The 15,574-nt window shown below is 50.0% G+C and overlaps 1 protein-coding gene across 1 annotated transcript; it reads right to left on the bottom strand.

The window, feature by feature from the left end:
- Positions 1-4,647: 4,647 nt before the first annotated feature.
- KRT79 (keratin 79) lies at positions 4,648-15,262 on the bottom strand. Its single transcript, XM_069580744.1, has 9 exons — positions 14,786-15,262; positions 12,685-12,905; positions 11,565-11,625; positions 11,349-11,444; positions 7,759-7,923; positions 7,426-7,551; positions 6,266-6,486; positions 5,530-5,564; positions 4,648-5,301 (listed from the first exon to the last, which is right to left on the bottom strand). The coding sequence occupies exons 1-9, from the start codon at positions 15,260-15,262 to the stop codon at positions 5,090-5,092; spliced, it is 1,614 nt and encodes a 537-aa protein (XP_069436845.1). The 3' UTR covers positions 4,648-5,089.
- Between the last annotated feature and the right edge of the window lie 312 nt (positions 15,263-15,574).

Below are 15,574 nucleotides of genomic sequence, written 5' to 3'. Positions count from 1 at the left end.
AGCTTCCATCCGTGAAACAGGGAAGGATGCCTCCTGCAGCCTTGGGCCAGAGGCAGCAAACTGGACCAGGTGATTCTACCTGGCAGCAACAGCTAAAATCCGGTTCCCTGCCCCACCTCCACAGCTTCCACTCTTGTCCTTGTGACCCTTCCTCAACTGGCAGCCGTTCCCCATCTTGTCAAAGAGGGATGAGCAGCTGACAGGGGTTTGGAGCAGAGCGGAGGGTGTGTTTGCCTGGGGCTTTGTGGGTGAGGGAGGTAAGCCCTGGCATTCAGTCCTGGGATTACAGGGATCCCAAGTCTTTTATTCTTAGCCCCAGACCTGGTGTGTGGTGTGGGAAAGCACCTCCGCCCTCCCTGACCGGGTTGGTGCCCTCACCCTGTTCAGTCACCCAGCCTCAGCCTCCCCTGAGTCACTCCGTGGGGAGACAGAGCCAACTTGGGGATCATAAATTCTACAGAAAGAACCAGTCAGCATTTTGGAACGGGGACAGTGAGGGCAGAGAGAGGGTGGGGAGCCCTTAGAATCGGGAAGCGGGGTCTGTGCACAGTCCCCCCTTTCCCAGGGGCAGAGAACATTTCTGGTCTCCCCCACCCCCCAGGGCATGTGTCAGCAGGGGTAACCCAACATGTTCTGGCAGCAAAACCATTCTTGTCATCAAAAACAAATGCACAGCCCCATTTGTAAAACAAGTAAAAGAGGAGATGCTCTGATTGGTGCAGAGAAGGGAACTATGAAACTTCTTGCCTGCTGGCCTCTCCCAGACCCCTTGAGAGCAGCCCCTGGGGTCCTGAGTCTCCAGAAATTCAGCCTGGAAACCCCTGTGTCTGGGCCATTCCCAGATTTACACAAGTGTTTCTAAGTAACATAACAATTTGTCCTTAGTGGCTCTTCCTGGCCCATAGTATAATCTTTGAGTTTTGTTATATGATGAAATTGTTTCTATTTCTTAAGTCCTAAATATAATTTCATATCTTTTTGCCTTTTCATATTGTTCATGGGGTTCTCAAGGCAAGAATACTGAAGTGGTTTGCCATTCTCTTCTCCAGTGGACCATGTTTTCTCAGAAGTCTCCACCATGACCCTCCCAGGCCTACATGGCATGGCTCCTAGTTTCATTGAGTTAGACAAGGCTGTGGCCCATGTGATCAGTTTGATTAGTTTCCTGTGATTGTGGTTTTCACTCTGTCTGCCCTCTGACGGATAAGGTTAAGAGGCTTATTATGGAAGCTTCCTGATGGCAGAGGCTGTCAATCCTAAAGAAAATCAGTCCTAAATATTCACTGGAAGGACTGATGCTGAAGCTGAAACTCCAGTACTTTGGTCACCTGATGCAAAGAACTAACTCATTGGAAAAGACCCTGATGGGAAAGATTGAAGGCAGGAGGAGAAAGGGACAACAGAGAGTAAGATGGCTTGATGGCATCACCGACTTGATGGACATGAGTTTGAGCAAGCTCCGAGAGTTGGTGATGGTCAAGGAAGCCTGGGATACTGCAGTCCACGGGGTCACAAAGAGTCGGACACAACTGAGCAACTGAACTGAACTGGAGTGAAATATAATTTCAATAAAATTGTTTCTTTGTTAGGATATATACATAAAGTGAAGTCGCTCAGTCATGTCCAACCCTTTGCGACCCCATGGACAGTAGCCTATCAGGCTCCTCTGTCCATGGGATTTTCCAGGCAAGAGTGCTAGAGTGGATTGCCATTTCCTTCTCCAGGGGATCTTCCCAACCCAGGGATCGAACCTGGGTCTCCCACATTGCAGACAGATGCTTTACCGTCTGAGCCACCAGGGACGCTTAGGTTATATACATATGTGTATGTGTATAACTGAATCACTTTGCTTTACACTTGAAACTACACAGCACTGTAAATTAACTATGCTTCCTTTTTTTTTTTTGATTATCTGATTACCACTTCCAGTTGGCTGAATTGAAACTGTGAGAGTGAGCACCCTTGCCTTGTTCCTGATTTTGGAGGAAAAGCTTGTGACCTTCTACCTTGAGTGTGATGTTAGCTGTGGGCTTGTGATAAATGTTGAGGTATGTTCCTTCCATACCTAGTTTGTTGATAATTCTTATCATGAGTGGGTGTTGAATTTCTTCAAATGCTTTTTCTGCATGTATTCAGATGATGCAGATCCCTGGGTCAGAAAGATTCCCTGGAGGAGGGCATGGCAGCACACTCCAGTATTCTTGCCTGGAGAATCCCATGGACAAAGGAGCCTGGCGGGCTACAGTCCATAGGGTTGCAAAGAGTCAGGCATGACTGAAGAGACTTAGCACGAAGCATGCACATTGAGACAATCATATGATTTTTTTATTTTTTATTCTGTTAATGTATCACACATTGATTTGTGTATGTTGAGCCAACCTTGCATCCCAGGGATGAATCCCACTTGATCATGGTGTGTTATCCTTTTAATGTGCTGTGGAATTCCGTTTTCTAGTATCTTGTTGGGAATTTTTTTGTATCTATAGTCATCAGAGATATTGGTCTGTAGTTTTCTTTCCTTGTAGTGTGCTTATCTGGCTTTGATGCTAATCCCACGAAATGGGTTCAGGAGTTTTCCATTCTCTTTGGGGTTTGGAGAAGTTTGGGAAAGGTTGACATGAATTCTTCTTTAATATTTGGTAAAAAAAAAAAAAAATTTGCCAATGAAGCCATCTGGTCCTGGAATTTTCCTTGTTGGGAGACTTTTACTTACTGATTCAATATCCTTACTGGTAGTTGATTGGTTCAGATTTCCAGTTTGTTCCTGATTCAGTCTTGGTAAGTGATATATATCCAAGAATTTATCCCTTTCTTCTAGGTTGTCTAGTTTATTGGCATATAGTTGTTCATAACAACCTCTTATCATCCCATGTATTTTTTATAATTTCATTGGTTTATTTGTGGCTGAGCTGGGTCTCCACTGCTTTGCCCGGGATTTCTCGAGCTGTGACAAGCTGGGGCTGCTCTCATTGCGCTGAGCTTCGCATTGCAATGGCTTCTCCTTTTGTGGCATGCAGGCTCTAGATGCATGGGCTTCAGAAGTTGCAGCACGTGGGCTCAGGAGTTGTGGCACACAGGCTTAGTTGCTCTGCAGCGTGTGGAACCTACCCCGACCAGGGATCAAACCCATGTCCCCTGCATTGGCAGGCAGATTCTCACACACTGTTCCACCAGGAAGCCTGATCCTACGTGTTTTTGTGGTATCAGTTGCACTGTCTCCTCTTTCTTGAATAATTTCATTGATTCGGGCCGTCTCTTTCTCCCTTGGTTAGTCTAGCTAAAGGTTGTCAATTTTGTTTACCTTTTCAAAAATCCAACTCTTGGGGGGTTTTATCTTTTCCACTATTTTCCTGTTTCCTATTTAATTTACTTCTGCTCTAATCTTTATTATTTCCTCCTTTCTTCTAAATTTGGACTCACTCTGTTCTTTTCCCAGTTCCCTGAGGTGTAAAGTTAAGATGTTTATTTGGGTTCTTTCTATTTTCTCAATACCTGTGTTTATAGCTATCAATTTCCCTCTTAGAACTGCTCTTGCTGCATCTCATAAGTTTTGGTATGTTGTGTTTCCATTTTCATTTGTCTCCAGATACCTTTTTATTTCCATTTTTAAATTTCTTCTTTGATCTGTTGGTTATTGGAGTTGTTTGGAGTGTACTGTTCAATTGCCATGTATTCATGTATTTTCCACTTTTCCTTCTGTTATTGGTTTCGAGTTTCATACTATTGTGGTCAGCAAAGATGCTCTATATTATTTAAGACTTTTAAATTTGCCAAGACTTGTTTTATGTGCAGCATCGGTGATATAGCGGTGAGCATAGCTGCCTTCCAAGATTTATTTTGTGGCCTAACACAGGATTTATCCCAGAAAGTGCTCCATGTGCACTTGAGAAGAATATACATTCTCTTATTGGCAGGAACATGCGGGGTTTTATGGATGACTGGATGTGAGGGCTGAAAGAGAAATCATCTCACTCCAAGATGATGAGCTGGGGACCAGAAGCCAGAGGTAAGGGAAGTAGTTCCTGCCAAGGCTCTTCTAAGCCAGATGCTTTACACATGTTTCCATCACGCCCGTTTTAACAAAGGAGGAAGTTCAGTCGCTCAGTCATGTCCAAATCTAAAACCCCATGGACTGCAACACACCAGGCTTCCCTGTCCATCACCAACTCCCAGAGCTTGCTCAAACTCATGTCCATCAAGTCGGTGATGCCCTCCAACCATCCTCTGTCTCACCCTCTGTTGTCCCCTTACAAAGGAGGAAAGTGAGGCCCAAAGAGGCTAAGTAATTTGCCCAAGGTCAGCTAGTAAGTGGTAGAGTCCGGATTTAAACCTATTGTGAAGCCCAAGACCTCTCCACTGAACACATGCTGCCTGCCCCGCAGAGTTGGCAGGGGGCACAGTAGCATTAGGGGAGGGGCTGGGCAATAGACAGCTGCTGGGAGCTGGGTCCTGCTGGGAGCTACTTACATAGTCCCTCCAACTTTCTCCAGGCCAAAGCCTACAGTGGTGATGGTACTGAACTAATGTGCTCTTAGTAAGATTGAGATATTGTGAGCATGTGGTTGTTGCTGCCTAACCATCGCTGAGTTAATCAGTTGACATTTTCTGTTTTCTGGGCAGGACAGACAAGCCCCAGACAGCTAGCTGCAATTACCATTTATTGAGATACATCACAGCACAGACAGGGGAGGGGAACGTAAGTAGATTCAGGGAGGGGGTGGCCTGGTGGGAGACGGGAGACCACTTCTGACTTTATTCTCCCTCAGCCTGACCTGAGCCCACAGCAGACGAGCAGAAGAGGTGAGAGAAGCTGAAATGGCCTGGGGAAATCCAACCTCCTCTCCGTGGTCAAAATATCATCCCCGAATCATCCAAATACATTCCGCAAACTGGTGGCCTTAACCACCCCTCCCATCCTGTTACAGAACCAAGGAGGAAACCTGGGTAGATTTGAGCCCTTCCCAAAATGCAGATCCCATGCGCAGTCTGGCATGCCTGTACCCTGGGTCAGTGGTCCTGGGGCTATTCCTGCTCCTGAGGATGGGGCGCGGGGAGAGAAGTGCAGGGGCCCCAGCTTGCAAGACAGCAGCTAATACCTCCGGCTGGACGTCTTGACCGTGGTGGTCTTCCGCAGGATGGAGGTGCCCCCAGAGACGGGCCCTCCCTTGACAGTGCTGTAGCTTGCATTGGTGCTGAATCTGCCCTTGCTGGCACCCACACCCCCACCCCCACCCAGGGAGATGCCACCCCCGAAGCCAGCCACACCGCCTCCGCATACAGTGGTGGAGTTGCCCGTCACCGCTGCAAGAGAAAGGGTCTGGGTGAGGCGGGGCAGCCGTGTCAGGAGAGGATCTAGGGCTTCCCGACATCAGGGAGTGACTGGAATGAACTCAGACAGTGGTGCCCTGGGAAACCGGGGGCAGGGGGCTCATTCTCTGGGACCCCCTGAACCTGTCTCCAAGGCTCAAGGACAAATTGAATGGACTGAGCAGAGGACTGGGGCCGGGGCCGGGGCGGCAAAATACTCACAAATGCTGACAGCACTGGGACATTCTCCAGACATCCTGGGGGAAACAGACAGGCCAGGTGAAGGATCAGTGGTCCCAGGAGCCCAAGTGAAAACCCTGTCTCTCCCTCTCATTGTCTTTACAATAAATCAACTCAGTGGGCCTTGAGACTCTCAGGAGCCGGAGCCACATGACAAAACCAGGGCACCAAAGCTTGGCCCAGGGCTGCCCTGGCACCCTTCCGCCAGGTCCTAAAGCCAGTGTAGCAGAGAAAGCAGAGATTCAGTAGGCCAGGCAGCTCCATCCTTCTTCTGCCCTCTCCTCCCTCCACACTTGGACCATAAGCAGCAGCCCCTGCTCCAATGGAATGGGAAACAAAACCCACTCCACAACAGAGCTGCCCGTTTTCTGGCTAAGGTGACTTTCTCTGCATCTCATGCCCTCCACAAGAACAGAGATGATGAATTTGTTTTTGAAGCTTCTTCCAGGGTCAGAATCTGGTGTTGGAAAAGAAAACCCTGTCCCCTGTTGGCCTGCCAGACACCATGAGGATTACTGATGGTAGTGCCAGCCAGGGAGACACACAGCGAGGCCCTGAACACAAGCAGGAGAGTCTCAGGTGACGAGCTACGAGCCCAGCTCCACGGGTGCTCCCTTACCCTCCTCCCGACACAAGAACCAACTACATGGGATCTCCCACAGGGCAGGGCCGGGAGCCCTCAGAATCAGGACAGAGAACGGGGTGGGGGGGCACCCACCTGCTCTCCTCACTCTCCAGCAGCTTGCGGTAGGTAGCGATTTCCACATCCAGGGCCAGCTTGACGTTCATGAGCGCCTGGTAGTCACGCAGCAGCCGGGCCAGGTCCTCCTTGGCCTGATACAGGGCAGCATCCAGGTCCCCAAGTTTCTTCTGAGCATCTTTTAATGCCAGCTCCCCACGCTGTTCTGCATCCGTGATGGCAGTCTGCAGCTGCTGGCACTGCCGAGGGCATGAGAGGTATTGGGCACACCCTCCAGGGTCATCGCATCCATCTCTCTGCCCTTAAACTAGACGTCACCATCCCCAGCTCCCCTGACTGCCGCCCCAACCAACTGAGAAGGAAGGAAAAGAGAAACATTCCTCTAAGAGAGGAGGTGATACTTTACGAACAAGGTCATGTAGCCCCACTGGGAAAGTTCTTACTGAAGTCTAATCTTAAGGCCCTCCTGGGGGCTTTCCTGATGGTTCAGTGGTTAAGAGTCTGCCTTGCAATGCAGAGGACATGGGTTTGATCCCCAGTCTGGGAAAATCGCACGTGCTGAGGAACAGCTAAGCCCATGTGCCACAGTTACCGAGTCCGAGCACTCTAGAACCCATGTTTCACAACAAGAGAAGCCGCCGCAATGAGAAGCCCGTGCACCGCAATGAAGAGTAGTCCCTGCTCACTACAACTAGAGAAAGCCCGAATGCAGCAACAAAGACCCACCACAGTCAAACAACAAAAGAATGAAAGAAATCTTAAAAAAAAAAAAACCTTCCTGCTGCAACGCACCCCAGTGCTACAAAAGAGATAAAACAAATCATACAAGCTCACCATTAACCAAATGCTTCGCTCTGCTCTTTGGAGGAGCCCATGCCTTAGATGGAGTTAGCAACTGTGACCTGGACTCCTGAATGCTCAGACTCCTGCTCTGACCTTTTGGAGATGGGGTCAAGCTTCTTGGAGGGGGCTACTCTACCACCAATATGCTGTGTGATCTTGGGCAAGTCCCTGTCCCTCTCTGAGCCTCAGTTTCCTCTCCTGTAAGAGGAGCTTCTTGATCTTATTGTTCCAGCATTTGAGCGTATCCCATCCATGGGGAGAAGAACAGGCCTTACCCTTGAGCACACCTCTGCCAACACCCAGGCCTGACCCTCAGGCCCCCACCAGAGGCTCACCTGCTTCTTGACTGCATCTGCCTCCCCCTGCAGCCTCTGCACAGTGCGGGTGAGCTCAGCGATCTCATTCTTGGTGTCCCTCAGGTTGTCCCCATGCTTCCCAGCGGTCACCTGCAGTTCCTCATACTAGAGACCAAAGAAATGGCAGTGAGCTGTCAAATCATTCCAGGCCCACCTGGGTAACTGGCCCCTGGACCCACCCTCACAGCTGGATGAGTAGGCTGGATGTGTCTGGCCCCAACCTCCGAGGAGTCCAGGGGCCCAGGCACCTCACCAAGGGGGAAGGTCTGGGTGCAGGCCCAACCCACACCCCTGAGCCAGCCATTCTCTCACCTTGGTCTGGTACCAGGACTCAGCCTCAGCCCTGCTCCTCTGGGCAATCTGCTCATACTGGGCCTTCACCTCAGCGATGATGCTGTCCAGGTCGAGGTTGCGGTTGTTGTCCATGGAGAGGATGACACTGGTGTCAGACACGTGAGTCTGCACTTGGCTCAGCTCCTGCAGAAACGGATGTAGCTGTCTCCAGCACCCCTGTCCCAGGCCAGGGGAGCAGGGGGTAGGGGAGTGATTTTGGCATCAGAAGGACGTGCTCCCGCCCCTCCAGGATCCACCCTAAAAGGAATCTATGGCTGCCAGCAGAGTTTCAGTCTTTCCAGCTGGAAACAGGGCTCCCAGTTGGATAGACCCCTTTCTTGGTATGGATTTGCAGGCTTCCAAGAGCCTAAGGAAGGAAGGAGTGCATTCTAGCTGTTACCAGGCCCTGAGCCAGCAGGCTCACCTTTAATCCTCAGAACCCCTGGGAGGCAGGCAGGGCCACAGCTGGCCCACAGGAGGTTGTGCTGTGCTGGGCTAAGTCTCTTCAGCCATGTCCAACTCTTTGCGACCCCATGGACTATAACCCACCATGCCTCTCTGTCCATGGGATTCTCCAGGCAAGAATACTGGAGTGGGTTTCCATTTCCTCCTCCAGGGGATCTTCCCGACCCAGGGATCGAACCCACGCCACCTGCGTGTCCTGCATTAGTGGTGGGTTCTTTACCACTGGCGTCACCTGGAAGCCCACATATGTACATACGTGTGTGTGTATAATCAAATCGCCTCACTGTATAACTGAAACTAACACAATATTGTAAATCAACTATATTTCAATTTAAAAACTAAGAAAGAAAGGACTACCAAAGCCAAAACTGATATCTGTGTAGAAGTAGACTTAAATGGTCAGATTAGACTGGCTTTTAAAAGGTGGAATGGGTTGGAGGTAGGGGCCAGGCAGAAAGACACAAGCTTTGAAGACAGACAAAGCTAAGTTCAAATGCCTGTCTGACATTCACCAGCTGTGGTACTGAGGTCCTCACTAAGCCTTACAAGGCCTCAGTCTCTTTTTCTGTAAAATGGTCATGATAATACCTTCATAATGTAGTTGATCTGAGGATTCAGATTCGTATATGACCCATGGTGGGTGCTCAGTAAAATGCATTATTTGCCCAGTCTTCTCCAAAGGTCAGTCAATATGCCCATGAAGCATGTGCCACAGATGAAATCAGTGTCGCAGTCGTACGTTGCCAGCATTATCTTGCAGCATCACTCATCACCCTCCCCGGCTCAGGGTCCCTCCACAGCCCCATGCCAGAGTGTGGTCCTGAGGAAAATTAACTTGGAATTTTTCAGACAAGAGGCAAACACTATCTACCAAACACCACCAAGAGTGGATAAGGATGTTCTTGCTAGGACTAGAGGATAAAAAGGGCAGGCTTTCCAAAGAAAGAGCGAATGCAAGTGGAGAGAGAAGAACTCTGTGGCGTTAAGGTGTGAGCTTTTTATCTATGCATGGGGAAAGGAGCCAGAGAGATGAAGTGATGGCATCAGAGCAAGGGCTGGATCCCACAGGGACCCCCCCAGGCCAGAGGGAAGCCACAAGTAACTTTCCTGCCCTGTATGACATGCCAGGGATTGGCGATTGGCCTTCTGAATTTCCTTAAGATCTGGCTTGATCAAAACCAGGCCTTAAAATCGATTACTGAGTGCTGTGTTAGCCATCACAGCTGGTATGCAAGCAAGGGAACAACTGCTCTGGTCTTCACTCTTACCTCCCCAGGAGGCACCAGGAGTGGCCCTGGCTTGGTCACTTGGTCAGCTCACCTTCCTTGCTCACCTCCTCGCCTCGTTCTCCCACACACTTGATGCCTGGTTCACTGGCTGCTCTCCAAACACACTGCTCTTTGGCACCTCAGTATCATGGTGCAGGCTGGGGCCCCAGTTGGCAGATTCTACTTGCCCCTTCTTTACAAATCCCGTCCTTCCTTCAAAATCCAAACTGCTGTCTCCTCTGAAACTCTCCCAGCCCTCCCAGGAAGAGCCAGCCACAGCCTGTCCCATGCAGCTCACCTGTCCCAACATGGCTCCCAGCATATCATATGGAAGCCTGCAGAGGCAGACTGTCCTGCCAGGGCTGTGCAGAAGGCACTCAGCAATATGCAGCAAGTGGACAGGGAACAGCAAAGGAAAGGAAAGCTTTTAAGACACTAGGAAAGCCAATTCCTTTCCATTGAGAGAAAAGGGCCTGGGCACCCTTGACCTGTCCTAAAAGAGAGACCATCCTAAGAGAAGAGAATGAGGAAATCCCAGATGGTGAATGACCATCAATGATCCTAGTAAAGAAAAAGCTAGGGAGACACCTAAGAAATCAGCAGTATGACACAGAACACTCCCCAACAAGCTCATCCTGAAGGACACACAGAGATGTTTGAAGGAGAGCAGCACAGCCAAGGATGAACAGGGGGAGTTCATCCTCAAGGAAATGCAAAGGTCGATGGATAGCGGCCTTTAGATAAGCTCTAGGCAAGAAGAACAAGAAGGCAGCATTGGGCTAACCCTACAGACAACCAGGCAAAGCCAACAACTCTACTCCTACATCGTTTGCTCTTTCCTATCAAGGGAAACAGTCAGTAAACTGAAAAGGGCAGGATGCTTGGGAAGAAATGGAAGCCGAGACAGATACCGAGAGTAGGAAAGGCCTTCGCCTTGCTGACAACATCAGTGGTCCAGGCCAGGGGAACAAATACTAGGACCTCATGGCCATGGCTAGGGAAACAAGTACCCCTGGAGATCCGTGAGAAATACGGTAGAAGAGATTCCAGAACCTGAGACATGGAAATATCCTCATTTTCAAAGGGGAGACATTTAGACTTCTCCAAGTTAAACTTGACATAAATCTCCCATGAGCCTCTAGAATGAACTCTAAACTGTGTGTGAAAGGCATGGAGCCAAGAAGACACCCCTAAGGAAAAGTCAAGCCAAATAGATTTTCTTTTATGCCTGTATTACCAAACCACTAAAAGATTCCGTGGATGTGTTTGACCAAGACTCTTTTTTTTTTTTTTTTTTTTGGAAGACATCGTCTTTCCTTCTCTTCAAAGCCTCAGTCTTCAAAGCCCCTTTGTTTCCTGGAATCCCTCCTAAATTCTGCAGTTTACCTGCTACCCACTCCTCACCTCCTGCTCTAACTTGGAATTTCAATCCCCACTCTCTACCCATCTGAAATCCTCCATCCTTTGCTCTGTTATAAACTGGGCAATAAGGAAAACAGTATAACAAACAGTCTAAGGACAAAGTTTTAACTCCACAACTGCCTCTAGCTAGCTATGAGAGCATGGACAACTTACTCAGAGCCTCAGAGTCCAAGACTATAAAATGGAGACAATAACAGTACCTATATTACAGAGTTGTTGAGAGGATTATATCAAAAACTTAGCCCAGTTCCTGGCCCATCATAAGCACATAAGACATGGATGCTAGTATTGATTAAGGGTCCAGATGCTATATTCTATCAATGAAGTTGCACTACTGAATTCTGATCAGACTTCCAGGAGGAATCCCCAAAACTGTATCAGAATGTAAGTATCCCTGTCCATTGGCTGTCTCACCTCTTCATAGAGATGCCTCAGGAAGTCCATCTCCTCCACCAGGCGATCCACCGTGCCATGCAGATCCATTCGGCCCATGTATGCGGCATCTACGTCCTGGGGAGAGAGAGAGGAGGGCAGTGGGCTCAGCTGCCAGGACTCTTGCCCCTCTCCAAGTCAGCCCAGCACCCTGGCAGATAAAGACCACCTGCCCCCACTCCCCGCCACCCTGCTCACCTTCTTGAGGACCACAAATTCATTCTCTGCCGCAGTGCGCTTGTTGATTTCATCCTCATACCTGTTACACAAGGGAGACTCAGCCCAGTTCACCTTTTAAGACACTGAACCTAGTTGGCTTTAAGGAGTCCCTAATGGGTCCCACAACGGCCAAAAACACCTTTGGGGAGCAGTTCTGTAACGCAGCCAACCAATGGAGAAACTGGGATACAGTCTGTAAATAACCCACCCACCCTTTCTGAGAAACTGAACACAGTATTTGTGCAATAATATGGCAACTGAGAGCGGCCATCTCTTTGAATCAGAGCTCTTGGGAGGCTTTATGGGAACAGGTGAAGACGTGTCAACAGTGGCTAACCTTTGCATTCACTTTCTACAACAGGATGTCATTGAAAACTCCAACTTCTGTCCAATTGCTTTCACTGAGACTTTTAAGATTTTAAAATTGCCAGTGTCAAGCAGTGGGGAAAGTTATGAAGGTTTATACCTTAAATTCATAAATATACAGCTCAACCCAGTCATAATATGTGAATTTGGGTAGTACATTATTTGCATCTTGATTCAAATAAACTGTATTTTTAAAATTTATGATGCTAATGGAACAAGGGCAAATTCAATCATTGATTAGATGGTTGATGATACTGAGGATTACTGTTTTAAAAGATTTAGGTGCTCTTATGGCATTGTGTTTGTATATTATTAAGTCAAGTTACACAGATGAACCTATGAATACATCCAGTAAAAATGCTTGTGAGTGAAATGACTTGGATGAATGAGATTTGCTTCAAGACAATAAGGGAAGAGGGAAAGGGAGTGAGTAGGGGTATAGACAAAACAAGATTGGCTGTGAGTTATAATTATAAAAGCTGGGTAATGAGACCACAAAGGTTCATTACACTTTTCTCCCTATCTTATAATAGTTTTTAAAATTACGACACACTGTGACAATCCTCCAGGAGGCCATGGGTCCAGAGCCTGAGCCCCCATGGGAAACAGCTCTGTCTGAGCACCCACCCAGCTGGGTCCTAGGACCCAGGAACGGGGTGGCCCTCTCCTGGGAGATTCCCCATGCTGCCCCTCCCCATCCACACGTGGCCACAGTTGGTCCAGCCCTCCTCACTTGGTCTTGAAGTCCTCAGCAAGATCCTGCACATTCCTCAGCTCTGAGTCCAGCCTCCCCCGCTCGCTCTGGAGGTTGTCCAGCTTCCCCCGCAGGTTGTTGATGAAGCTCTCGAAGAGGGGCTCCAGATTGTTCCTGGTGACGCCCGATTTCTGACCCTGCTCTTGCAGCAGCGCCCACTTGGTCTCCAGCACCTTGTTCTGCTGCTCCAGGAACCGCACCTGAGCCAGAACAAGAAGGGTGGGCTGCGGCCTCCCCCAGCCCCAGAAGGGACCAAGACCAGGCTCATTGTCACCATCCATCCTGACCAGGACACACCATGGGGCAGTGCAGGGTCTACGCCTTGCTTTGGGGAGGAGTTCCTGAGGGAACCATCTTTGCTGAAAAAGACAGTTTGATCCAATGACAAGGACTCTAAAGGGTTAATGAACGTAAAAGGTCCAGTTCGGCCATTTACTGGTTGGTGACAGTCAAGTCACTTCTCCCTGGGTCTCCTCTTCTCATTTATCCTGGGTAAATCACACTAAATCAATGTTTCTGAACCCTAATTCTGCATTAAGATCAAAAATTTTAAATGCAGATACATCTATAGTATATGTGTGGATATGTATGTACATATGGATATATACAAATATACCTACAAAGAGGGGAAAAGAAAGCAAAAGTGACAAAATGCTAAAAACTGGTAAACCTGGGTGAAAAGAAATATAGGAATATATTGTACTATTATTGAATCTTTTCTGAAAACTTGACATTTTTTAAGTTTTTAAAATACGAATGTCCAGCCCTATCTCTATAGACTTAGAAGCATGCTCATGGTGAGAGCCCCCAGGGGGATTCTCTGCCCAACCAGGCTTCTAAGACACCAGACACGGACAAACTGTCAGACCCCCAGGTCCTAGGCCATGATTCTGAGAGCCTGAGAGGGTTTGCTTCTTTGACCTCTGGGACAGTCCCACAGAAGAACCAAAAGTCACTCGGGGAGACGGCGAGGGGTCGGGCAAAACAGCTTGCCTCATCCTTTGCCATCTGGCCTCTCCGGATCCCACCTCCACAGCACCCCAGGCCCATGGGTCCGTGGCCCCAGGGCACCATGCAGCAGGTGTACCTGCCAGGAGCAGTGACCTCTTAAAGCCATGAACTTGAGTCCCGGGCCCCCCACTGCCTCCAGGTGATCCTGGGCAAATCACTTCGTCTCTCTAGACCTCAAATTTCTCTTTTTAAAAACAGACACACTGTCAGCCAGACTGACTTCTCATGAAACACTGTGGGTATCAGATGGGAAAGGGGGCATCAGGGTCCTTTGGAAACCCACAGATCACTGAACCAAGGTATGGTCATCCACCAGGATTCTCCTTATCATGGGCCCACTGCCTGGGGGCCTTGGGGTAGTGGTAGACTGTGCGGCCAAGTGGGCCTGGAAATGCCAGACATTAGCACAGGAGCTTGCCTCATTGGCCTGGGAGCCAGAGAAGGGGTCAGGATACCCCTGATCTGAGGCAGGTCAAACTGCATATTCCTGAGTCATGGCGGCCTGTGACCAGTGAACTCATGTCCACCCCACCCTGAGCTTCTTGGGTGGAACAGAAAGGAAGGATTGGAGAAGCCAAAAGGAGACTTCCTCTGGAACTCCCCACCGCTGCACTGTGTCCTGATAACGTTTTCGTCCTTAGAACTCCTCCAAAACTAACAGAACAGGCAACATATGGGGTTCTTGGGGACTTGACACTCAGGCCAGTTTTCCCAGTTACAAAATGACAGGAAGCAGGAAGGGCCACCCCACTAAGAGGAATAATGAGGACAATCCACTATTGAATTGTACAATAAGGCTGCTGTGTAGCCCCATTAATGACGACTGCAACACCATCAAGCTGGGCTGGGCCAAAAGGCCTCGTGAGTGCAACTCGAGAGTCATCATCACTTGCAACTAAAGACCATCCAGCCACTCAGGTCCAGGCATCCCAGAAGGGCTTCAAAAGTCACTCCATCCATCCCCACCCCAGTGCACATGGGTTGCAACAGCCTCCGCCCTGCCCACCCTCTCTCAGGGGCCCAGCTTGCACTCCTCAGCCCCTTCCTGCCTCCTTCCACCTGGGCCCACCTTGTCGATGAACGAGGCGAACTTGTTATTGAGGGTCTTGATCTGCTCCCGCTCCTCCGTGCGCACCCGCTGGATCTCCGGGTCAATCTCCACGTGGAGGGGGGTCAACAGGCTTTGGTTGACGGTGACCTGCTGGATGCCACCAGGAGGACAGACGGGCCCCAGCATCAGCCTGCCAGCCCCCAGGCCCATGTAGGCCCCACCGCCAAGGCCAAAGCCTCCGAGCACCCGCCCTGCCGAGGCCCCTCCAGCCATGTTGACCGAGATGCTCTTGCTGCCCCCTAAGTTATAGAGGCTCCGGCTCCCAAAGCCACCCATGCTGGGGCCACAGCGGGGCCCCCCGCCACTGCCACTGTTCCGGGACACAGTCACCGAGCTGAAGCTGGTGCGGGCCCGGGAACCACCCCCACCACTGGCTGAGCTGGAGCTGAAGGCCCCTTTGGTGGAGTATGTCTGCCGAGACACGGAGGATCTCATCGCTGCAGCGGGGCCAGACCAGACAGGAGAGCTGGGAGGGGGCACAGTGAGCTGCTGGGCCACTGGTGGGCTTTTTATCTTTTCCCAGCTGGGCTGGCTCCTGGGCTCCACAGACACTCCTGCCCCATCGCCCCAGGAAGAGAGGGAGGGGCCTGAGGGCCGGGGGTGTTCCTCTCCCACTGCGGGAGGGAGGGGCTGCTCCCAGTCATCACCTGAGCTCCAGAGCTGGGGTTGAGCCAACCGTCTGGGGCCGCATGCCACCTCCTTCTCCCCGCCCTGGGGTGCTCCTGACTTGAAACAGGATGATACGGG

This window comes from Ovis canadensis, chromosome 3 (genome assembly GCF_042477335.2).
Source record: "Ovis canadensis isolate MfBH-ARS-UI-01 breed Bighorn chromosome 3, ARS-UI_OviCan_v2, whole genome shotgun sequence".
In the NCBI taxonomy this organism is placed as follows: Eukaryota; Metazoa; Chordata; class Mammalia; order Artiodactyla; family Bovidae; genus Ovis; species Ovis canadensis.
This window is presented reverse-complemented; position numbering and strand designations above follow the sequence as displayed.